This window comes from Podarcis tiliguerta, assembly GCF_965153285.1.
Source record: "Podarcis tiliguerta genome assembly, chromosome: 8".
Taxonomy (NCBI): Eukaryota; Metazoa; Chordata; class Lepidosauria; order Squamata; family Lacertidae; genus Podarcis; species Podarcis tiliguerta.
Window position 1 is genome coordinate 40,643,366 of NC_139541.1, and position 23,284 is coordinate 40,666,649.

The following is a 23,284-nucleotide window of genomic DNA, read 5'->3' on the forward strand; positions in this document are numbered from 1 at the left end:
AGCCCAACACAGAAGTCCTTGGCTGAGCTTCCTCCCGCAGTGAACTTGAAAAATGCATCGGGTGGAGGGTGGGATGCTCGGAAGAGGCTCTGCCATTGGTGGGAAAATCCCTGTTCTGTATTCAGGCTGTTGGATGTATCATTTCAAGGCTGAAAGGAGTCTGGGAGCTGCTGTGCCCTGGGCACTTTGTCTCAGTATTGTTACATTTGCACACCTTGCTCTAGTCTGTTTCTGCTGCCTTGTTTCCCTGCTTAGGCTTGTTAACCCCTGGGGGAGGAGAGCGGGGGGGGGGGGGACCCGTCTGTCTCTGCCCTTTTCAGAGTAGGTGGACCCAGCACTGCCCTGGCCCCTCAGACTCTCTGGGACAGCCTTTGCTGACTTGGTGGCTCTCATGAGCCTCAGCCTGCATGTTAGTTTTGGGCTCCACCTCCCATCAGCCCCTGGGTCATATGGCCCTGCTGGCCCGGGGCTGATGGGAGTTGTCACCCCAACTATCTGGAAGGCACCAGGCTGGGGAAAGCTGTTTTAAGGTGTCACTAGACCCTAGGTGTTTTGCTGCAACAAGTTAGCATGGCTTCCTCTTGGTTTTGAGCCACCCCAGCCCTCAGTTTTTGTGCTCGCACCCACCACCTTCAGTCAACAATGTAAGCAGTTGCTTGGATAATCTGATGCCACAACAACACACTCTTCTTTTACTGCAGATGGAGCTTTAAATGTGTTTTGCACGTGCAGAATCGTGTCCTTCAAGTTATTGTTGTGCAGGGCGGAGGGTGTTTGTGGTAGCTTTCATCCTTCCCATTATTTCCACTGCTGCCTTGAACCCTGCAGAAGGAATCTGCTGTCAGCATCTTGGGATCTAGCCTTTCTATAGGGCTGGATTCCTGTACCTAGGAAGAGGCAGCAACAGCCCCAGCTTCCTGTCCAACCAGGCATGGCTCCATGCCAAGGGCAACAGGCAGGGCCCAGCCTTGCTTTGCAATGAAGTGAGACCTGTTGCTTGTTTCCTGGGATACGTCTGACTTGTGCCATGGAAGGTGCAGGAGAGCCTGGCAGGCAGTGGGAGAGAAATAGGAGCCTAGACTGGAGGAGGAGGTAGGCTGGTACTTAGGTGCCGCAGGGTGAAATCCTGGCTCTGTGGCTGCCTTGCATTCTGCTAGCAGCAACTGGCAATTCCTAGCACAGCAGCTCCAGTTCCTGGTCTTCTGTCCCATAGCACAAGGGGGTGGTATGGAACACATGCAAACACCAAGGGTACCCTCCACTTCTGGTACTTCTACCCTCCACCTTCTGTTTGCCAGCTTTGAAGTGCCTGAAAGATTGGGGCAGGGAGGAAATGTGAGTAAAAGGAGCCCTGCCCCGTCAGTGTTGCATGCCGAATGTCCCAGGTTCAATCCCTGATGGCATTTCCAGATAGGACCGAGAGAGACTCCCTGCCTGAAACTCAGAGGAGCCACTGCTGCCAGTCAGTGCAGGCAGTACTGAGCTAGATGGACCCAAGGGTCTGACTCTGCAGAAGGAAGCACCCTGTGTTGCAAGATACATACAACACAGGATTGCAATTCATTTCCTTATTATGGAGTAAAAGGAAAAAAAATGGGAGCAGAGCTTTGATTAAAAGGCTCCTGTGTTCTCAAAGCCTGAGAGCCGTGTGGGAGAGTGACTTTCAGGATCCAGATCCGGCCTTGGGGTGGGAACAAAATATTCCTGTCTCTACAGTTCCTCATAGGCTTGCAAGGCCAGTCACCTCCCTCCTGCACTCTGTTCTTCCTGGCAGGTCCCTTCAGAAGGGTGTGTTCTCCACCCCTTATGTTCTTCCCCCAAATCCTTGCTTGCTTTGCTCATGGAGATGGACTGCCAACAACCCGCCCCCTTTCCCTCTTGTCTTCCCATAGGCCCGGCTGGATGGAGGCCGGCAGCAGTGGCGGCCAGCTCTCTTGGCCGTGACAGAGAAGGACTTGCTGCTCTATGACTGCATGCCATGGACAAGAGATGCCTGGGCCTCCCCGTGCCACAGCTACCCGCTTGTTGCCACCAGGTAAGGGAGCAAACAGGTGACTCTGTAAGAGGAAGAGTGTGGAGACTGCCAATCTGTGAACAGAGATGCCCTTGAGACCAGATGCCAGGGGAAGAGCAGATTAAGACAGCCTTGCAAACAAATCAACAAACTGACTGACATATAAAGTCCAAGGGTGGTAGTCAACAAAGTGTGACCCTTTGAAATTAATGGATCATGTTGATACCACTCTGAGTGTGAGCCCAAGCTGTGTGTGCATACCAAGGGTGATGGTGGGGGGTGGGAGAGATCTGAGGAGAGAGTTGGCTTGCCCCTACCATGCTTGGCCTTTTGCCATCGGGGGTGGGCTGGCTGAGACAAAAACTTGGCAGTTCTGTGATCCTGCTGGAGAGTTAGGGGTGGGTGGGCTGACAACTTGCAAGAGGCTCTCCCTGTCTGGGCAGGCTCCTGCCACATTGCCTGCCCTGGCAACTGCCGCCGCCAAGCTAGTTGTGTTCCCGCCACCCGTTGGAAGCCTCCCCTGCAAGCCCCCAAGAGGTGTGGCTGCTGGCAGAGGTTTCTGGCAGCGTGCAGCAGCTGGATTCAATTAGGGTCCCTCCCAAACCATCCCTCCAGCCAAAACTGGTTGGAGAGAGATTCTCAGGCCTCAGACCCTGCAGCTTCGGAACCGGCCCTTTCCCACCTCCCACATCCAGGAACTGTAGGGGTTTCTCTCCTGTGCCAGGTTTGCAGCCACTTGTTGAGTCTGTCAGGTGGATTTCTGGATGACTTTCCAGGTTTTTATGGGTGGGGGAGTTTCACAGGAGTGGTTTCTGCTTGCTCTTGTTGACCAAAAAACCTTCCTCCTCCTCCTCCTGCAGGCTAGTGCATTCTGGCTCAGGCCGCAGATCACCCTGCATGGGATCGGACCTCAGCTTTGCCACGCGGACGGGCTGCCGCCAGGGCATTGCCATGCACATCTTCCGCGTGGAGACTCATCGGGACCTCTCCTCCTGGACCAGAATACTGGTGCAAGGCTGCCACGCTGCTGCAGAGCTGGTCAAGGAGGTGTCTTTAGGTAAGTGGCCAGCAGCCCTGCCTCTCTGAAGCCTGGTTTGGGATTCTTGCCTGAGCTGCCTGGGCAGGGTGGAGGCTTGGCCCATTTGCTGCCTTGAGCAGCTGGGGAACCCAGGCCTTGCAGTGTTTGTCTTCCAAGCTCAACAGGAGAAGAGAATGATGCTTTTGCTCTTGAAGGGTGCATTTTCCAAGGCAAAACTTAAACACTCAAGCCAGGCTGAAATGTGATCATTGGGGTGTTGGTGCCAGTAAAAGCTACCCAGAGGCATATTTAATCTAGGGTTCTGTTCTCACAGTAGCCAGCCAGGATCCCTAAAAGGAAACTGGACCTGAGTGCAACATCAGTGCTCTCTCAACTCATGATTCCAGCAAATGGTATGCAGAGGCATCCTGTAGCTGGTGGGAGAACAGAGCCATTGTGGTTAGTGAGAGGAGAGTACAGCTGTTTGCGTTGATGAAGACCGATGGTTAGACTGGTTGCTTGGTAGAAGTCTGGATGAGCTCAGAATATTTGAGGGGGGGAGCAAGGTGTGTATGTAATCCTCTGCTGTCAGGTAAGCTAGTCTGAGCCTTTGAAAACACCTTGGCTCAACCCCACTTATGCAAGATGAAGACGCCTGTAACTCTATCTGCTGGGAGGGAGCCGAGCACCGGGGAGAGAGGAGCTTTTGTTCCTGATGCTTTCAGAACAGAGGAAAGAGGAGTCATATAGCTCAGGCCTGCATAAGCATTGTCTCAGAACACTTTGAAAAGCCAGGCTTTGGCGCTGCAAGCTGTTGAAGGAGGAAGATCCCAGGGAACTCTTTGGGCTCTTGGCTTCTCTGTTGTTCTTTTAGAAGGCTCTCAGAGCTGATTCCCAGGTCTCAAGCTCCCTCTAGAGTTTGTAAGAGAACAGCACCCGTTCTGCACAGGAATGCTTCATTGCTAACACTCTGCTGGCTGTGGCATGAGGAGTCTTCCATGAGCCAGGTTGATGTGAATCGCAGTCCAAAACTTTTGGAGGGCACCCGGTTGGCGATAGTTGGCCGACATTATCTGATTTTGTGTCAGTGAGGCAAGTGGAACTTCAGAGGTAACTGCTTTTAGGAGCACATGGCTGACCTAGCTGCAATATTTGCTGCCAGACACAACTTGCGCAGGCATTGGTTGGCGTGCAGCAAATGGTCTGTGACCCTCATCACTTGAAGTGCCACTTAGCAGTTTTGACATGCATCATTTCTGGCCTTCATTTTTGCGAAGTATGTAACAGACAGGGGAACATTTGTGGCCTTCTGATTCCCAGCAGCCAGCCTGGTCAGGGATGAAGAGAGTTGCTGTAGTCCAGCAACAATTGAAGGAGCCTCAGATCCCCACCCCTGGGCTAGTAAGAAGGTCCACACTATATTTGGGGTGGTTTAGTATGTATGTAATGTACAGTGGTACCTCGGGTTACATACGCTTCAGGTTACACACTCCGCTAACCCAGAAATAGTGCTTCAGGTTAAGAACTTTGCTTCAGGATAAGAACAGAAATCGGGCACGGCGGCAGCAGGAGGCCCCATTAGCTAAAGTGGTGCTTCAGGTTAAGACCAGTTTCAGGTTGAGAATGGACCCCCGGAACGAATTAAGTACTTAACCTGAGGTACCACTGTATTTGTTTGTTAGCATTTATCAACAGCTTAATATTTAAAACAAACAAACAGCATCATTAAAACAAAAATGCACCCTAAAACCAATAGAACAACCTTGTAAGAGCAACAAACAAAAATTTATGGGATCTATCATGAATGGGAATTGGTGAGCTTGATGGCAAAAGAATTTTATTATTTATTCAATTTGGTTTATTAGTCTCTTGACATATTAAGAAGTCTCCAAGTGACTTCCCAAACCTAAAAGCATATAGAATGGGATAAAATCAGAACCTGGGTGACCCAGACCAAGACAAGCAAGCTGTCTTCTGCCACCATCTAGCTGAACATATTGCTGGCTGTGATGGAAGGACATAAGGGGGAAACTCTGCTCCGCTCTGTGTGTGTGTGTACTGAGGAAGCAACTTGACCTGGAAGGATGTGTGCCACCCTGTGTCCAATGACAATTTGCGTTTTCATGTTCTAGGGTGTGTCCTGAATGCCCAGGAGGTCCGCCTCATCATCCACTATGAAAACGGCTTCATTATTTCCAAGGAAGAGGCAGGCTCTGCCAGTATCCTTTTCCGATACCCTTTCGAGAGGCTAAGAATGTCTGCGGATGATGGCATCAGGAACCTCTACTTGGATTTTGGGGGACCGGAAGGGGAACTGGTGAGTAGAGGGCCTGGGCCACAGCTGGTGTAAGGGCAAATGATTTAAATGGGCTGCATCTATAACAACAACAACAACAACAACAACAACAACAACAACAACAACAACAATAATAATAATAATTTATTATTTGTACCCCGCCCATCTGGCTGGGTTTCCCCAGCCACTCTGGGTGGCTTCCATAGAAACCAAAAATACACTATGTACTTAAAGGTTCCTATTAAAACCTGTTTTATCTGCTCTTGTATATGCAGCAATTTTAAGTAATTTTTAAATCATATAATAAATTACTGGCGGGGGTGGCTTCATGGGAAATGATTAATAGATGAAAGAGTAACATTTCATTAATATTAATTAGTAACTAATACTAATTACTATTTTCTATTAAGTTTTCTATTAATATTAATAGTAATTAATATCAATTGAAAAATAATAAATTAATAGAAAAAAAATAAAAACTTGCAATTAAAAACATGTGCAAAAAATTAGCTCATGTGCAAAGTAGTGACCTCATTGTGTGCTTCTTCTCCCCCAGACTCTGGAGCTGCACTCCTGCCCCAAACCCATTGTGTTTGTGTTGCACACGTTCTTGTCAGCCAAAGTGACTCGCCTGGGGCTGCTCGTGTAGGAGGAGCCAAGGGGCCTTGGTGACATGGCAGTGTCAGCGAACCACAGCAGTAGCAGCACCGAGTCCTGCCTCTGCGATGTTCTCCAGCATCAGTGCCTTGACCAAGACTTGTGATTGGCAGCTGCATTATACACACAAGGCCATTGGATGAGCTTCGGCTGGATGCTGCGGCTCTTGCATGAACTGCCTTCCTAGGAGAGAAGCAGCTGAAGGATGGAAAGGCGGCCAAAGGAGTGAGATGGGGAGGGGGGGAATAAGGCAGCCAGGGAGGCTGCATGTCAATCCCCCTTGCCTGCCTCAAGTTCGGCATTGCTCCGAAAACCCCACCGTCGTCTTGGCATCTTGCCATTCAGGATCATGCCCCATACGAAAGGCAGGTGAGAGGAGAGGCTGTCCTGCCAGGCCAATAGAGCAGCTCCTGACCTGGGGCATTACAAAGCCATTTCTCCCATATCCCTTATACCACTTGTGCCTTTTGGTGGAGGAAGGAAAGAGGAGAGCGGTCATGGCAGCAGTGGCAAGCTGGACCCTGGGCCGTTTGCCTGGTTGGGCCGGAAATGCTGTCTTGTTGGGCAACCCCGCCTTGTAGCTTGGGGGGAGCTTGTATCCTCTGCAGGGGCCTCAAGAGACGGGCTGAAAATGGGAGCTCCCCTGGTCCTTTTGTTCTGGCAGTTGGGATGCTGCAGGGCTCGGCTCAGATTGAAGAACTGAAGCATATGCACTTCAGAGCCACAAGACTCTGAAGGCCTGGAGCAGTAAAAGAGGCCGGCTTTACTTAGTTCTAGGTTCCCTGCTCAGGCCAAACAGCGACATTTTTGAGCTGGGCTGAGAGCACTGTGTTCCTCTGGGCGGGTGGGGTGGGGTTTGGGTGCTGTGAAACCTGGAATCCCCTTGCCCCCCCCCCCCAGGGCTGTGGTGCAGATCAAGACAGTGGTAATGGGAAAGAGCTAACCTCAACAGGAGAAGGAGCAGCAGCAGTTTATAAGCCAAAGCTGATCAAAGAAGTCTGTGGTGAGGGTGATCCCTCCCCCCTTTCTCCCTTACGAAACGAGTGTCCGTTTCTCCTCAATCCTCTCCACCTTACTACTACTTCTCGGGGAAGAAGGAATTCATGACAGTGTGAAACAGAACATAATAGCCTTATGAAAGGAAGCACTATTCAGCCCCATTTGTGGTTTTTGCAAAACTCTACCATGTGATGGTCACACACACCCTGATCTTTGCTGCCATAAAGGCCAGGAACTTTATTTTGCAATTGATGGAACCATGGAACATGCAGCTCTTCCCAGCAAACCCAGCGGGGCGCCCCTCATACCACAAGCCCATTGCAGGGGTGGGGAGAAGCATTGGGGTCAAGGATAGAGGTTGGTGAGGTAGAGGGCACAGTAGAGCCACATGCATCCTTAACAGAGTGGAGCTTAGCCTCAAGTATTGCAGTGATTGCCTAGGAGAGCAGAATGGTGGTCCATTTGCCCTGTTTGCTAACATAGAAGCCTTTCATCAAAGCCCTAGACCAGCGGTTCCCAATTCTCATAACTAAAACTGCCATAGAGATATCAAAATTTCCAAAAGTAGGGGGTCCATGGCTTGGTTTTTGAAAAACAAGGAGTCTGCAGTACTTAGCTAATTGGGAACCACTCCCCTAGGTGGTGGAGCGGGACAGGAAAGAGAGAGGGGAAAACCATTTTCCCTGTTCATAATACAGGCCCCTGAAAATGCTTGAGCCTGAGGCTTTAGGAGACAAGTAAAAGAGAGATAGGGAGTGTGTGTTCTTATGCTCCAAAAAAAAGCTCATTTAGCCATGGGGCAATGCCTAAAAGACGCAAATCATGCTTGGCTTAGCAGCTGGCCACGGACCAAATTTTGCAAGAAGGGGGCCAGGTCTTCTGTGAGTTGCAGTTCCTCTGAGGTGGTAGCATCCTCAGGTTTGAGAGGGACTGACTGGGAGGAGTATCTGATAAAAGGTTGTGTGTGTGGTGGCTCTTGTATAAAGAGTGCTTATTCCCAGCAAGGTGGCTTCAGCCTGCAAAAGTCCTAACTGAATATGTAGAGTTGCAGACTTGGTGTTTTGGCGGAATTCTGAAGGATGTGCTGTGGAAGAAAGGAAAGGGAAGTGTGGTCGAGTGTTGCGGGAGGTGGGCCTTGGAGACATTGGAAGGGGCTACAGATGAGGACTTCAGTCCCTCCCTAAATCCTCTTAGGCCTGTGCACTTTTATTCTGATGATGTCTCAAGGCTAGTCACAGCTTAACGGAGCTTTCTAATTAAGCAGACATCTGTTCTATTGCCCACTTATGGTCCCACAGAACAGTAGAAAAGAGCGTATTTGTTTAGAGCTGTGGTTCCCAATTGGTGGTAACCCACCCAAGGAGTCCGTGGCACCATTCACATAACGTAAGCTGCCGTAGAGCTAACAAAAAAATCACAATTAGAGGGGCCATGGCTTGGCTTTTGAAAAACAGGGAGTCCACAGTACTTAGCTAACTGGGAACCACTGGTTTAGAGTGTGCATGTGTGCTGGAATTTAGTTGCAAGCAGGGTTTGGGTCACTTTCAAGGTTCCTCTCTTGTGTAATTATGGGCAGCAAATCAGTTGGAGCGCAATTATTGCCTGTGCTTGTGAAAAATTAAAAGTATGTATCCCAACATTAGCAAGGGCTGTCTGACAATTGTTCCAGTTGGCTGGAGTGGGGAAGCAGATTTCACAGAGCTCACCTTTGGTGCCAGCCTATGGGCAATGCAACAATGTGGGGAGATGACAACCGTAGTTCTTGCATAGGTGTGAGAATAGCAGTTGGGTTGTGGTAGAAGCATTCATTTCTGTATGTTTGAAATTCACTCAAACAAGCATATTAGGCCTCTCTCATTATTTAATAGTTTAGCTGCTCAATTTTAAGAGGAATTGTTTCCGGCTTACATAGAAACTATTGAATGCAATGAAAACCAACTTTTTATTTGTCCCAGACAAGTTACCTCCATTGGAGAGTTTGTCTCACCACCTCACAAATACTGACTTCACTTCCATTCATGGCATTATCACAAGACAATTTCCTGCACATTCACATATGCATTAGGCAAACCAAAGCTGTGCTTGGGGTTAGTGGCACGCTCTGAGCAGAAATGGCTTCTTAATCTCTTGTACTCTGACCTTTGGAATGCACTTGGGTATCCCAGTTTTCATTCAGTGTGATTCTGGTGGTTGCCAACACTTGTGTTTTGCACCAAAAGCTGCACCGTGACTTGTGGGATGCAGGACAGCACCAGATGCTGCTATGTGTGTCTGGGGTTTCCAAACACACACAGTCATAAACATAAGATACTCTGGCTGGCCTTAACAGAACTTTTTAAAATGGTGCTTTGGTATCACAGTGAAAGGTGACCTTACAAAAAAAAACCAAGATGGGCTTTTAAAAACAAAATTATTAAAAGCCCAGGTAGTCCTGCAGTTCCTACTCTGAACACTTCCTTTTTAATAGCACTTTCCCTCAAAGTTGTATAGCACTCTGGGTTTTTTTCCCATACCAGGCATAGTTCCCATAGCTGGGGTGGGGGCCATGCTAACCACTTCTGTGATCTGGACACTGAGCAGTGGCGATAAAACGACAGGTGTTTGGTCTGTACAACCTTTGCATTCATTGCCTGGACCTCATTTGCTCCTGACCCTTCAGCATTGGGGCATGGAGCACACAATCAAATTCCCTGTGGAGTTGCACTTTGCCATCCCAGTGACAAGATTGTGTTTGTGTAAAAGGATGTGGTTCCTGATTCTTGCAAAAGTATTAATTTTTTTATGGCAATTTTATTCCCCCATCAGCAACCCCCCCCCCATTGTCTGATTTCCTTTGTTCTGCAGCTGGGGTTTTCCTGTTTTGGGGTTTCCCCTTCTGCTATAGACATCAGTCAGGAGTTTACAGTTTGGGCAAATGCAACTTTAAGGCCCCAAGTGCCAAAGATGAGACTTCTTGAAAGATCTCTTCAAGAAATCTGCACAGAAACCACTACAAATAAATGTTTGTGTTTATCCCGTGTAAGGTCTGTTTGTGCTTGTGTTTGTGTGCACACTGTTTGAAAGAATCTAACCTTGGGTATTGAGGCACAGCCAGTAACACTGCCACAATCAATCCAAAATGTACGTTATTTTTGTATTCTTTGTAAATGGTATTTATACAAGAACAAATTCTTTTTTTCTGAGTTTTTAATTTCAAATGGGAGTCTCCAGGTTACCAAATTCAGATAAAACAAGTAGTGGCATGGGCAGTTTATGGTCTTCACAAGCAAAGGAATGTGCTCTCTCTAGAGAATACATGGACACCCTCCAGCCCTTGAGTTACATGCTAACTGTATAGTATTGTACATTACAATGGAAATGTGACTTAAGGGCGACTGTAACCTTTATGTTGTATATAATAAAGGTGTTTATGCTTTTAGTTTTAATTCATTGGCTTGTGTCTTTGTGGGAAAACACAGACTTCAAAAATATATGTTAGTGAGTTGGATTCCAGAGTAACTAAAAAGGAAATGACCTAATGGTTAAGGTCACAGACACAGATAAGGTGGCAAGTCCTGAAAAGGGGGGGGGGCATCCTCCTTCCTTCCCGCCTGCTTTAACTCTACAGAATCTCCTCTTTCAATACTTCCTTCCAGGGCAATGCAAGTTTTAAGAACATCAGAAAAGCCCTGCTGGCTAAGACCAAAAGCCCTATCTAGCCCAGCATCTGTACTCACAGTGGCCAACCACATGCCTTAGTGGGAAGCCTGCAAGCAAGACCTGAATGCAACAGTGCTCTCCCTGCTTGGGATTCCCAGCAAATGGCATGCTGCCTCCCGACAGTGGAGGTGGAATGCAGCCATCATAACTTAGCAGCCTTTGATAGCCTTTTCTATGAATTTGTTTAATCCCTTTTAAAGCCATCCAAGTTGGGGGTCACACTATCTTGTGAAATCATATTCCATAGCTGAACTGTGTGGTGTGTGAATAGGTTATTTTTGTCAGTCCTGAATCTTATCACATTTGGTTTCATTGAATTGACACCATTGGATTCTACAAGAGAAAACAACACGCACTCCACTTGGTTTCCGTATTCCCCCTAAACTAAAAAACCCAAATGCATTGCGACCTTTCCTCTTAGGGGAACTGCTCTAGATATTCTGATAATCCTGGACCAGATACCTCTGACACCAGAAACTTTGTTGGAGTATTCAGCTGACTGGAACATATTCTTTTATTTTTAAATTAAAATTAAATTTGTGTAACCATACTTCATCCATGGATCTCAGGGCAGTTCACAACGTAAATGCAAGATAACAACACAAAATACATAATAAAAACGGGAAAAAAACCACAAACCAATAAACCTCCCTCCCCCATTTTAGAAACTGGTACAAAGGCCTGGTCAAACAGGAACCAGTGCCTAAAGGTATAACTCACCCAGTGCCTAAAGGTATATAATGAAGGCACCAGCCAAACCTCCCAGGGGGGAGAGCATTCCACAAACGGGGAGACACTGCAGAAAATGCCTGCTCATGTCCATCTGGACCTCTCATCGAGAAGGCACGCAAAGAAGGGCCTCAGGAGATGTCAGCATCTAGGTAGGTTCATATGGGAAGAGGCGGTCCTTGAGGTATTATGGTCCTGAGACATTTAAGGCTTTATAGGGCAAAACCAGCACATTGCATTAGGCCAGGAAGCTAATTGGCAGCCAGTGCAGCCGAACTAGGGTCAGTGTAATATGCTCAAACCATTTGCCTTAGTGAGCAACCTCACTGCCAAGTTCTACAGCAGTTGAAGTTTCTGAACCATCTTCAGAGGCAGCCCTACATATAACATATTGCAGTAATCTAACCTAAAGGTTACCAGAGCATATACAACAGTAGTTAAGCTATCCCTGTCTAGCTGAAACTGATGGAAAGCACTCCATGCCACTGAGGCCACCTGAGCTTCACCTGACAGCAAAAGTACCCTCAAGCTACATACCTGCTCCTTCAGATGAAGTGTAACCCCATCAAGAGCAGGCAACCTCCCAGCCATCCAATCTAGGGGACTATCCACTAAAAGTGCCTCAGTCTTATGTGGAATTGCGCTTCAGTTAATTGGTTCTCATCCAGTCCATTACTGAGGCAAGGCAACGGTCCAGTGCGTTCACTACCATCTTCTAATAAGGTGCTGACTTGTGTCATATTAGGCTCCTTGTTTTCAAACACCAACTAAATCTGTGCACTTGTAATTCAGAAGCAAGTGTTTCCGAGTTTCATGGTGTTTCCACCTGGTAGCTCAAGCCCTGAATGCAACAAGACCACAAAGCCACAGTTTCCCTCAGTTTGGCACTAAAGGAAATAAAGGTCTGTTAATTCTTCCGCTTTTTCAAAGTACATTAAACCCAATGAGGCAACCACCCCCAAAATAAACTATTTGTGCCCCAAACACAAAGTATCAGCATAACCATGTTCACATATCTCAAGAGTTAAAAATAAACTGGCAAGTTTAAAATGTTGAGCCAAAACACAGGAACTTGGTTTGGAATGGGATTTATAGTAACTTGAAAGTGGTTGTGAAATGGCAACTTGTGCTACTGATGTTGTTCAAGTATTTCAGCAGGAGAAAAGTGGCTCTCAAATTAACATCCATCTACTGCTAGGCATTTGCCTGTAGGGAAAAGCAAAAGAAAGATTTGCAAAGCTCAATTACCAAACAGAATCATAGAGTTGGAAGAGACCACAAGGGCCATCGAGTCCAACCCCCTGCCAAGATGCCTTTAGGGGAAGCCTACAAACAGCACATGAGCACTTTCTGCACATGCAATTCCCAGCAACTGGTTTTTAAAAATATACTGCATAAAAATAATCCTCAAAGTAATACAACACAGAAAAATAAAGATATAAAACCCAAATACAGAAATTTAATACATTCATCTGATGGAATGGTCTCTAGTCCACAAAAACTTCTGTATACACACACACCTTCACAACTTTGATGAAGTCAAGAAATGTTCCAAATTTAAAAGGTTTTACAGTGCTACAAACGTGATTGATTTTGGCAGGAACCATCCCTGCCTTCCTTCAGACATCTTCAGAAAATTACATTGTTTAGGCAGGACTTGTATGAATTTATTTTTTCAACCCACCTACTGTTGTTTTTAGTTATGTTTCTTTTAATATTTATTGCTTGTTTTACTCTTATGTGTTGTATATTGCCTTGATACGTTTTTATGAAAGTGTGGATTATAAATACCGTGGGTAAATAAACACAAGAAAAGCCTGCTGGATCAGGCCTATGGCTCCATTCCAGCATCTTCTCACAGGAGCCACCCAGATCTCCCCTCCTGTGGACCAGTTCTCCTCTCCTGTGGTTTCCAGCAACTGGTATTCAGAAGCATCGCTGTGGCTAATAGCCATCAATAAACTTCTCCTTCATCCATTTGTCTATTCCTATTTTAAAGCCATCCATGTTGGTTCCCATCACTGGCTCCTTAGGGAGTGAGTTCTGTAACTATGCTGCATGAAAAAGTACTTGGGAGTCAACAGAATGGGAAAGGGACCACAAGAGTCATCTAGTCCAAATCCCTGCAGTGCAGGAACCTTGTACCCAACATGGGGCTGGAACCCACCACCCTGAGATTAAGAGTCTCATGCTTTATCGACCGAGCTACCCCTTTAGTCTTCCTTTTTCCCGCCCTGAATCTTCCACTATTCAGCTTCATTGGTTGTCCACGGGCTCGTCTATCTAGTGTTATAAAAGAGGGAGAATTTTCTCTCGCTACTTTCTTCATGAATTGTAGAAATTTGTAAACTTCGACCACATTTTACTGGCCTTTTCTCTAAACTACCCCCCCCCCCAATATGTGTTATTGTTTCCTGCTACTCTAAGCAAAAGGTCAGAAAAGGAGATTCCCCGCAAATTTGATAATGCAGCCATAACTCAGCCATTATTCAGCCCCTGAGGAGGGGGCAGCAAAGACAACTGGGAAGCTGAAGAGAAGAAGGGAGAGCCCGGCCCGGCCTCCTGAGAAAGGGGCTCGTGGGAGGCGGACAAGGGCGGACCACCTCCGGGCTCTTCCTCACTCCCGCCCCTGAATGGCGTCGCGGTTCCTCGGGCCTCCCTTTCCCGTCCTCTCCGCCTCCGCCTCGCCTGCTGCTGTTCCCGGTGCGGCCTGCAGGCGGCAGCCCAGAAACCGGCCCGACTCTCCTCAGCGGGGCTCCCGGTGGCCGCCTCGTACGAGCCCGGAGGAGGGAACCAAAGCCCAGCAGCCTCGGCAGCCGCAGCAGCAACAGCCGCCGCCCCAGCCCCAGCGGGAGGAGATGCGATGACAACGTCCGCCCTGCAGGTACCGGCCGCGCCGAGCTGCCTCGCGCTCCGCCCCGGCTTGCGGCCTACGCCGAACCCCGGCTTTGCGGCCTACCGGGCCTACCGGGGCGGGCCTTGAGGGGCGAGGAGGGAGCCCTCGCTCCGAGGGGTCCCCGCGGCAAAGCGGTAGAGGAAGCCGGGCTGAGGGGAAGCGGAGGGTCTTTTGGTCAGAAGCTTCGGACTCTTCCCCCGCCCCCCTCCCAAAATGGCCCCTGTTTTGGTAATAAGGGGGGGGGGCAACCCCGCTCGCTCCCCAAAAGATCTGGTCCGTGGACGTTGTTGCTCTCATCCACTCGGAGAGGGGAATAGAAGGGGAGGGTCGTTTGAGTTTGCTAATTGAATGTGTTGTTGCTGAGGAGGGAGAGAGAAGGGGCCTCCTGGACACCTGAGCAGGTGGGGAGGGAAGCCTGGAGCCTCCACCGGGGTCTGGGGGAGCTGCCTTGGTTTGTAAGCCAGAGTGAGTTATTCAGAGGAGGCAAAGACCAGGAAAGGCACACAACTTTAGTCCTACTCAGAGTAGACGTGTTGGGCTTACTCAGCGCATGTCATTTAGGCCCATTGATTTCAATGGGTTTACTCTGAGTAGGCCTTGGGCGTAACCCATGTCTACATGCATATATCACAAGTCATCAAAATGATGCACACACTTCAGTGCCTATTTCCTAAACTAATTGCCACCCCTCTGATCTATATGCTTTCTGCGTGTTTTTGTTATATAACCATTTATAGAAAGATAGTTGCCCTCTATCAAAAGATGCATCACAGGTTGTATTTTCCAGGGCTAGAAAATCTCTGAAACCTAGAGTTTTGAAATGCACTCAGTCCTGAGCAGAGCTAGGGTTTTAGGTAGCAGGCAGGTGTTTCCAGGCTGGCCCTACTTTCTGTCAAGGGAAATCCTGCTGCCTTGTTCTGTAAGGAAGGTGCTGGTGCACATATCTTCCTGGGAAGAACCTAAGGACACAGAGGTATCAAACAGTATTCTTGGGACATTCTGACAAAATTGGGAGAGGTGCTTCATCCAGGGTGTGGTTCGTAGACCATTTGTGGGAGATGAAATTGAACTGAAAGGAGCTCAGTACCATGTTTGGTTAGCTTATTCAGGCATCAACAGGAGACGTATCTGTAGTATACCCGGGAAGTCCTTAGGAACAGTGAGTTAGAAGCAGCACACAAGACTTTATTGTCTTTTATGGCTTGGATGATTTTCTTTCCCAGGTGACATGTTCAGCAGGTGAGGTAACAGTCCACAAGGCCACCCCTATGTGAGATTCACTTCCTCATAATATTGACATTGTGTAGTATGGTGGTTAGGGTGTTGGTCTAAGACCTGGAGACCAGGGTTCAATTCTACACTTGGCCATGAAGCTCACTGAGTGACCTTGGGCCAGTCACCAACTCTTAGCCTAGTCTACCTCACAGGGTTGTTGTGAGGATAAAATAGGCAAGGAGGGAATGTGTACACAATCTTGGGCTCCTTGGGGGGGAAAGTGAGATATAGATGTAATAGTAAATAAACCCAGCACATTTCCTTTTTGCAGTGGGAAGGTGACTCTTTCAGCAGCTGCTGTGCAGTACCAATTCCTGCCCAAACTCCTTTGGGGGTCAGCAGCAGTTCTAAACTATAAAACAGCGCAGGAGACTGGTATTCTCCTTGTGACCTCAGCAGCATCTGGCACGCAGGCAATGCCTTATACCACCTGCTGGCAGTCACAACTGTATAAAAATCTGCTGCTTTGTGGTGGAATTTGGACTGGTTTAAATCCAGACAGGCCACCCTGTTTGCTTGGTTCCTAAGGCCTAGCATCTTAATCAAACCCCTCTTCAAAGGCCCAGAGCCTCCATCTCTATCTTACTCAGTAACTGCTTGCTTTATGGTCCTCAGACTGGTTAAATCCCTGTGTAATTGATGACAAAGTACTGCTCACCAGTTTGCAAGAACAATAAACATGTGTAGAAGAAGGCACATGCCTTAAATTTCTAACTCTCTCCCACCTTAAATATTTAGATAGGTACTTAGTCTTTGTCGCACCATTTTCTCCTGTCTCTTGGTTATGCCTCAGCAAACATTTAAGAGTCTTAGGGGTTAGTACCAAACTTAGAGCCTCCTGGAATTCCCAGTGCTGTGAATTTTTCTAGCTGTGATTCTGATGTGCCACCATGAAACTTGAGCCAGGCATTTGCTTTCCAGAAAGCCATTGATTTGGTCACAAAAGCCACCGAGGAAGATAAAGCAAAGAACTATGAAGAGGCTCTGCGTCTCTACCAGCATGCAGTGGAGTACTTCCTTCATGCCATCAAGTGTGAGTCTGTCTTGGGGGTGGGAGTTTTAGTGGGAGCTTTTACATGACACTGGGAAGGCTTAGAAGGACCTTGCTCAGAGCAGCAGCTTCCTTTGCTTTGCTTGCTGTGCGGCTGTTCAGTGCTCTGTGGTTGTAGCCCATTTGTTGGGTGATGACGTCAGGGAATCTGCAGACAAAGTGGTGTGGAGAAAGTGGATAGAAGTAAGGTTTTCTCATTCTCTTAATGCTAGAGCTCAGGGATTGCTCCAGAGAAACTGATTGGCAGGAGAGGCAAAAGGAAGGACTTATTCGTTTAGAGGTATAATCCATATTTAGAATTCCCTGCCATGGTTTGGTGATAGCCGCTGGTTTAGACGGTTTTAAATGAAAGTTAAACAAAGCCACTGGGGATGAAAAGTGTCCACCAATGGTTGTCAGTTATTGTGATGATCCTGTGGAATCTCTAGGGACAGAAGCAGTATATGCTACTGAGTGCCAGTTCTTTGTGGGCAACAGTAGGAGAGGACTGCTCCCTTCCAGTCCTGCTTGTGGGCCTCCCAGAGGCAACTGGCTGGCCAGTGTGGGAACCAGGATGTTGGACCATATGGACATTTTCTTGGCATGGCCCATCAGGGTTGTTCTTATGTACTTAAAGTTCTCTGTGACATGTCAGTAGCTGGTAGCTACTGTGAGCAATTTGCATCTAGGATAAGTGAGCCTCCAAGCTGGTTTCCCCACCACTGAATCTGGAAAGTGCTGCTGCAGGGAACCCTAGTTGGGTGGGGGCAGGCTGTCCAGGGAAGCTCTTCCTTACTGCTGCCTGTTGCCCTTGCAGATGATGCTCACAGTGACAAGGCCAAGGAAAGCATCCGGGCAAAGTGTGCACAGTACCTGGACCGGGCTGAGAAGCTGAAGGATTATCTGCGGACCAAGGACAAGCAGAGCAAAAAGCCTGTCAAAGAAGCCCAGAATGACAGCAAGGGGTATGGCTTAAAGGGTTGGCTCCTCAAAGTATGGTGTGGGTGGTGGGGGGAAGAGATTGGGTGAGGAAGTCATAGAGGCACTGTTAGCCCAGCCTTGCTTCCATTGCCCTTTGCTCTGTGTCTTTGTGTGTTTATGCAAGTGCAGATAAGTTAGGTACAGTTAGGTTAGGAGTTAATACAAGAATAAATGAAATCTCAGAGGGTAGAGGAAGGGGAGGTTCAGTGTCCTGCCTTGCCCCAGAACATGGGAATGGCATCAGATCATCAACTAAGAGAAAATCCATCAAACGATTCTTTCCTTAATCTCAGCAACCTCCTATAGGAGGAATAGTTCTGCTCTTGCTTGATCCCAGGTCCTGCTGGTAAGAGCACTGTGGGTTGGGTTGCAGGTGACACGGATGTGTGGCTGGTCCTGTCTTGAAGGTGGAGAGGATATTCTTTGATTTCATGTGTAGTTGAGGCCAGGTGTCTGATGGGAACTGGGAGAGACCTGATTCTCTGAGGAGGTGGTTCTGTGTTGCTCATCCTCCCCCCACGCAAACTTTGCAAATAAGCACCAGTTGGAGTAGGCATGAGTTGGGGAGTCCTCCTGCCCCTCATGGCACTGCCCACCCCATATCATTTGATGCCTCTCTCTCTTCAGGAGTGACAGCGACAGTGAGGGCGACAATCCTGAGAAGAAGAAGTTGCAAGAGCAGCTGATGGGTAAGCCAGTTCTGAGCAGCCCCTGGTCCCTGTGCTTGTTGCTGGCTCTATAGAGACAAGTGCAGCTTTCTGAAGGTGGGCTTGAAGTGTCAGGAGGGTCTAATGCACCCCTCCTTGGCAGGATGGGAGGGAGTCAAGTGGGCTCTATTGGGCAAATTGCTTTCCCCTTCCAGGTGCCATTGTGATGGAGAAGCCCAACGTGCGGTGGAATGATGTGGCTGGGCTGGAAGGCGCTAAAGAGGCCCTCAAGGAAGCGGTCATCTTGCCCATCAAATTCCCTCACTTATTCACAGGTGAGAATCTGGGCACCTCTGTCCCCCTGGGCATGCAAATGTTGCGAGGGGTGGATGAGTCCATTTCCTCTCTCTTTGCCCCAGGTAAGCGCACTCCATGGCGAGGGATTCTCCTCTTTGGCCCTCCTGGTACTGGGAAGTCTTACCTGGCCAAGGCTGTAGCAACTGAAGCAAGCAACTCCACCTTCTTCTCCATCTCCTCTTCAGACTTGATGTCCAAGTGGCTAGGGGAGAGTGAAAAGTGAGTGACAAAATCCATGGGGGAAGTGGGGGAGGGAGAGAACCATCTCTCTCACTTAGGAGAGTGGGGCTTGGTCTATGGAGTGGAATAAGATGTTCCTATTAGGGTATGATGGGGGTGGTTATTGCCCCACCCACCCAAGCTGAACTCCAGCTCACATAATCCCTGACCATTGGCTGTGCCCCAAAGTATCTGGGGTGGGGAGACAGTAGAGGTGGGGCTAGAACTGTGCAAAATGGGTGTCTATGGAAGGCTTTAGATTTGCCGCATTTTGCCACAGTTGTTTGGACACAGGCTTGGTTTGTAGTCTTTATTTTATGGTTCCTGTCAAATGTGCCAGTGGCCTTCAATGGCCCTTCCCTGAGCTTTCTGCTGTGCCTTTTCCTTTAGGTTGGTGAAGAACCTCTTTGAGCTGGCCAGGCAGCATAAGCCTTCCATCATCTTCATTGACGAAGTGGACTCTTTGTGCGGCTCTCGCAATGAGAATGAGAGTGAGGCAGCCCGCAGGATCAAGACGGAGTTCCTGGTACAAATGCAAGGTGGGTAGACAGAGCGACAGGAGAGAGACTGCCCAAGAGGAGTCTTTGCACTGGGGAGCATCTGGTTTGCCTCTCTGCCTTCCCCAGTGTGGACTGACAATTGGTGGCTTTCTTTCTTGACAGGTGTCGGGAATGACAATGATGGCACATTGGTCCTGGGTGCTACCAATATCCCCTGGGTGCTAGATGCTGCCATTCGGCGAAGGTTGGTGATGCTGCAGTTTTTTCTGGGGCTCCTGCTGCCCACATGGACAGTCTTGTAGCCTCCAAAACAGCAAGAGGTCTCCCTGCACCCAGGTCTGAAGGGCTGTTTCCATTTTGTTGAGGAATACTTCTGTTTCATCCATTGTAGTGTCTGCAGGGGCTTATAACAGGACTAAAACCAGCAATATATTAAATTTTATTACATTTATATCCTGTCTTTCAAAGGGGGTGTTCTTGGTTCTTCTCACCCCCAGTTCCATCCCCACAGTCACCCTGTGAGCTTAGGCTGAGCAGATAGTGACTGGCCCAGAGAGCTTTATGACTGAGTACGGATCTGATCTCTGGGTCTCCTCAGACCACAACTGCATGCTGTCAGCAAAACATAACACAAATCTAAACAAACAAACAAGCTACACATGTTTAAAACAGTATTTTTTAAAAATCTGATCAAAGGATGCTAATCTTCATCAAAAGTCTGTGCAAATAGTAATGTTTTCAGCTGACACAACATAGCCCATCAGTTTGGGGCTGGGGGGAGGCTGCCATACACCTCATCTCACCTCTCCACATGCTTGCATTCAAGCAGAATCTTCGTAGGTGTAGGAAGAAGGCGGGGAAGCAGCGAATTTTTCCCTCTCCCTTTGGGGACGGACTGTCACATGTGTGCTTGCATTTGCACATAGGTTTGAGAAACGTATTTACATCCCGCTTCCTGAGGAGCCGGCCAGGGCTCAGATGTTTAAGCTGCACCTTGGCAACACGCCACACAGCCTGACAGAAGCCAACATCCACGAATTAGCCCGGAAGACTGACGGCTATTCAGGGGCTGACATCAGCATCATTGTGCGCGATGCCCTCATGCAGCCTGTCCGCAAGGTGCAGTCAGCCACACACTTCAAAAAGGTGAGGACGGCATTTCCTACAAGGGCTGCGCCAGGGCAGGCTGGAAGGTAGATCCCCCTTGCTTGGCCCATCCTTTTGTTGCTTCAAGGCTTCTGCTGGGGAGTGAAGCAGCCGAAGATTCCACCCTCTCAGTGGACTCAGCTGCTCCACTTCCTTTCCCAGGCAGGGTCATGTGACGTTGTTGTCTAGCCCTGGGCAGGCAGAGGCTGTTCCTCCCCGGTTCCTTTCCTACCTCACCCAGTATATCCCAGCAGCTGCACTTGCCTCTTTGTATTTGTTCTTCTTCACTTCTGTGTACCTGGTGCTTATTATTTTACATGAACGTCCTGCTCTTGTTTTGGGGGAATACTCAAGCAGTTTTTGAGGGGCTCCCAGGCATTCCTCTGCTTTAATAATGCCACAGCAACTTTCATTAATATTTTTGAGAGGATTAAATTAAACCCTTTTGGTCAGATGAGACTTCTGACTCTCCAGTTGCTGTGGATTAATAGGTGGTGTTGGGGACTGGCATTGTGCCTCTCTTGACAAGTGTCCCTGCAGTATTCAGATGGCTGTTGCTGGATGGATGGCCTACCTGTTCCTTCCAAACAGAGTGACTAGTGTACTTGCAGGGGACTGACTCTTTGTTCCACCTGCTTCTGTCTTGCATTGCTACTATACCTGTCCTACCAGGACCTAAAAGTTTTGTGTTCAGCCTGCCCCCACCCCCCAGGAATCTGCCATATCAGTGCACTGTCTGGGTCCTTATTGCAGGTCCGTGGACCATCCCGCACCAATCCTGGCACGGTGGTAGATGATCTGTTAACCCCTTGTTCCCCGGGAGATCCTGGTGCTATTGAAATGACATGGATGGAGGTACCTGGGGACAAGCTTCTGGAGCCTATAGTCTGCATGGTGAGTGAGGTCCCCTGACTTTTTCCTGCCTGGACCCTCTTCTTTCTGAGTCCCAGGCTTGTTCTCCTGTGTATTTGATACAAACTCTGATGTGCGCCAAGCAGGTTTGGATGGCAGCTGCAGGTTTGGAAATGCCCCTTCCAGATGACTGTGAGGAGTTTCAGCTCCTAAAACCTTTGTGGTTTTTGTGACCAGGATGCATGTATACCCCATCCCTGAACGTCCTATTCTGTTTTTGCAGTCGGACATGCTGCGCTCACTGGCCACCACCCGCCCCACCGTGAATGCAGAGGATCTGCTAAAGGTGAAGAAGTTCACTGAAGACTTTGGCCAGGAGGGCTAATGCTGTGCCTATGAGGAGCAGCGGTGATGGGGGGCATTTTACCACGGACATGTGTGTAGACAAGGCCCTTTGTGCTGACAGTGGACTGTGCCAAGCAGAGGTTAGCATCCAGCTTACTGCTGAATCTGTCTCTGCTTGGGGCACCTGTTTGGCTGGGGAAAGAAGAGGATGAGGTGACACAGCCTCCATTGCTACTCTGGGAGATGGACACAAAGGGGAGAAGGCTGAGCCCAGCCCACTCTGGTTTTTCCCCATCCAGACATCCCTGCCTTCATGGTTGCTCTTTCATTTCCCCCCTTCTAACGCTGCTTGGCTTGTTTATATACAAATAAAAACAATCCGAAACTTCCACTATACCGCAACCCTTTTTTCCTGAGACCCCTTCCACCTCCTGTGGAAGCAACACCTGGTGCCACCCCAAAGAGAAAACCGAACTGGCTTCACCTAAGGCCATTGCTTACTCCTTGAAATCTGAAATGCTGCACTTCCAAGCTTGAGCTGAACTTTGAAGAGTGTGGCCTTCTTCTGGCTCAGCCAAAGTGGCAGGAAGCTCCCCCAGTGAGAAATACACTCCAAGGCTTAACTAACGCTCAGCTCTCTCCTGGAGTTGAGGTACTCATGTTGGAAGTGCTGTCCAAGAAGCTTACCTTGCCAAGGCCTGATCTGTTGCATGGCTTGAGGTAAGATATCTGAAAATGTGCTCTGCCCCACAGGATGCTGTGTTGCTGCAGAATTTGTTGCCCTTCAGCTGTGTAACGTTTCGCATGTGTGGCACAAAAAAAGCAGAAGGGGAGCAGAACAGGGATGAGGAGGGCTGCAGCTCCAAGCCCCTCAGCCTTATCCTGGCACTGTGGCTCAACCCAGCAAGCCTGCTGCTTCTCAGAAAGGGATGACGTCTTTGCTCTTCCAGCTGTGGCACAAGAGATGACGTACTAAGGAATGCAAATTGGGCACCTGTCAGCACACAGGTGCTGGCAAAGTCCTGCAAAGGAGATGGAGTTTCCCGCCTTTGCAGCTGCAGCAGGTGGGAGATTTGCCCCCCCCCAATCCCCCCTTTGCTCATGGTTGGGCCTCTGCTGGTGTGTCTCTGCTGCAATCTGGGGCTCTAGAGTGTCTTTTTAAAAAATCCATGCCATGGGGAGGCAAAGGACTCATTTATTCCACCCCATTGGCTCTAGGCAATGGCTCTTGTGCCACAAGTGGAGGAGGCTGGCAATGCTCAAGCATAGGCTTCTACTTATAGCAGGGTTTTTGCTTCCCTGAAGGTAACTGCTGATTCCTAATTCAACAAATCCACCTTTCTCTGCCACTAAAGCTACTTTCCTGTGCTTTAGTCTTCTTGTCTTAGTACTACTGAGGAAGGCATGTAGGGGAGGGTGGGAGCTCTTGGTCTCTAGAAATTCAAGTGAATAGCTGTGAGAACCTCTTAACTGTCAAGGGGTTTAATGGCCTGTACACCCCCTGCCCCCTTTCTTGTCATGTGTACATAATTTTGAGTTGATTCCAGTGTGGGGAGGGACAGTTTATGGAAGAATAAAGTGTTGAACTATTTGTCTCTTATATATTCAGCTGATTTTTTACAAG

At 48.5% G+C, this 23,284-nt stretch overlaps 2 protein-coding genes and 1 long non-coding RNA gene across 4 annotated transcripts in view; 2 read left to right on the plus strand and 1 right to left on the minus strand.

Moving 5' to 3' along the window:
• Positions 1 to 10,409, plus strand: part of SNTB2 (syntrophin beta 2) — a 33,473-nt gene extending 23,064 nt beyond the window's left edge. The window contains exons 4-7 of the mRNA XM_083454565.1: positions 1,893 to 2,035; positions 2,875 to 3,071; positions 5,165 to 5,349; positions 5,885 to 10,409. Coding sequence (XP_083310691.1) covers positions 1,893 to 2,035; positions 2,875 to 3,071; positions 5,165 to 5,349; positions 5,885 to 5,977 — 618 coding nt within the window. The 3' untranslated portion in view covers positions 5,978 to 10,409. The remainder of the gene's footprint in view (positions 1 to 1,892; positions 2,036 to 2,874; positions 3,072 to 5,164; positions 5,350 to 5,884) is intronic.
• A 2,075-nt stretch (positions 10,410 to 12,484) lies between these two features.
• Positions 12,485 to 14,483, minus strand: LOC310682999. Its single transcript, XR_014514239.1, has 2 exons — positions 14,381 to 14,483; positions 12,485 to 12,618 (listed from the first exon to the last, which is right to left on the minus strand). It is a non-coding gene; the product is annotated as an uncharacterized lncRNA (long non-coding RNA).
• On the plus strand, positions 14,011 to 23,260 carry VPS4A (vacuolar protein sorting 4 homolog A). Of its 2 annotated transcripts, none has more exons than XM_083452345.1 (11): positions 14,011 to 14,296; positions 16,505 to 16,616; positions 17,431 to 17,578; positions 18,222 to 18,283; positions 18,457 to 18,576; positions 18,661 to 18,817; positions 19,208 to 19,356; positions 19,480 to 19,561; positions 20,244 to 20,463; positions 21,217 to 21,357; positions 21,599 to 23,260. In XM_083452345.1, exons 1-11 carry the CDS (start codon positions 14,276 to 14,278, stop codon positions 21,698 to 21,700), a joined length of 1,314 nt encoding a protein of 437 aa, XP_083308471.1. In that variant the 5' UTR covers positions 14,011 to 14,275; the 3' UTR covers positions 21,701 to 23,260. The 2 variants fall into 2 exon arrangements, with proteins under 2 accessions (XP_083308471.1, XP_083308472.1); XM_083452346.1 differs by lacking the exon at positions 14,011 to 14,296 and adding an exon at positions 14,425 to 14,536.
• Positions 23,261 to 23,284: the final 24 nt, after the last annotated feature.

What these genes read in the sequence shown, in the direction of transcription:
- VPS4A (XM_083452345.1), top strand. Translation starts at nt 14,276, where the DNA reads ATGACAACGTCCGCCCTGCAG. An exon ending in TGACAACGTCCGCCCTGCAG is followed by an intron (nt 14,297 to 16,504) that starts GTACCGGCCGCG and finishes TTTGCTTTCCAG; the next exon opens with AAAGCCATTGATTTGGTCAC. An exon ending in TGGAGCCTATAGTCTGCATG is followed by an intron (nt 21,358 to 21,598) that starts GTGAGTGAGGTC and finishes CTGTTTTTGCAG; the next exon opens with TCGGACATGCTGCGCTCACT.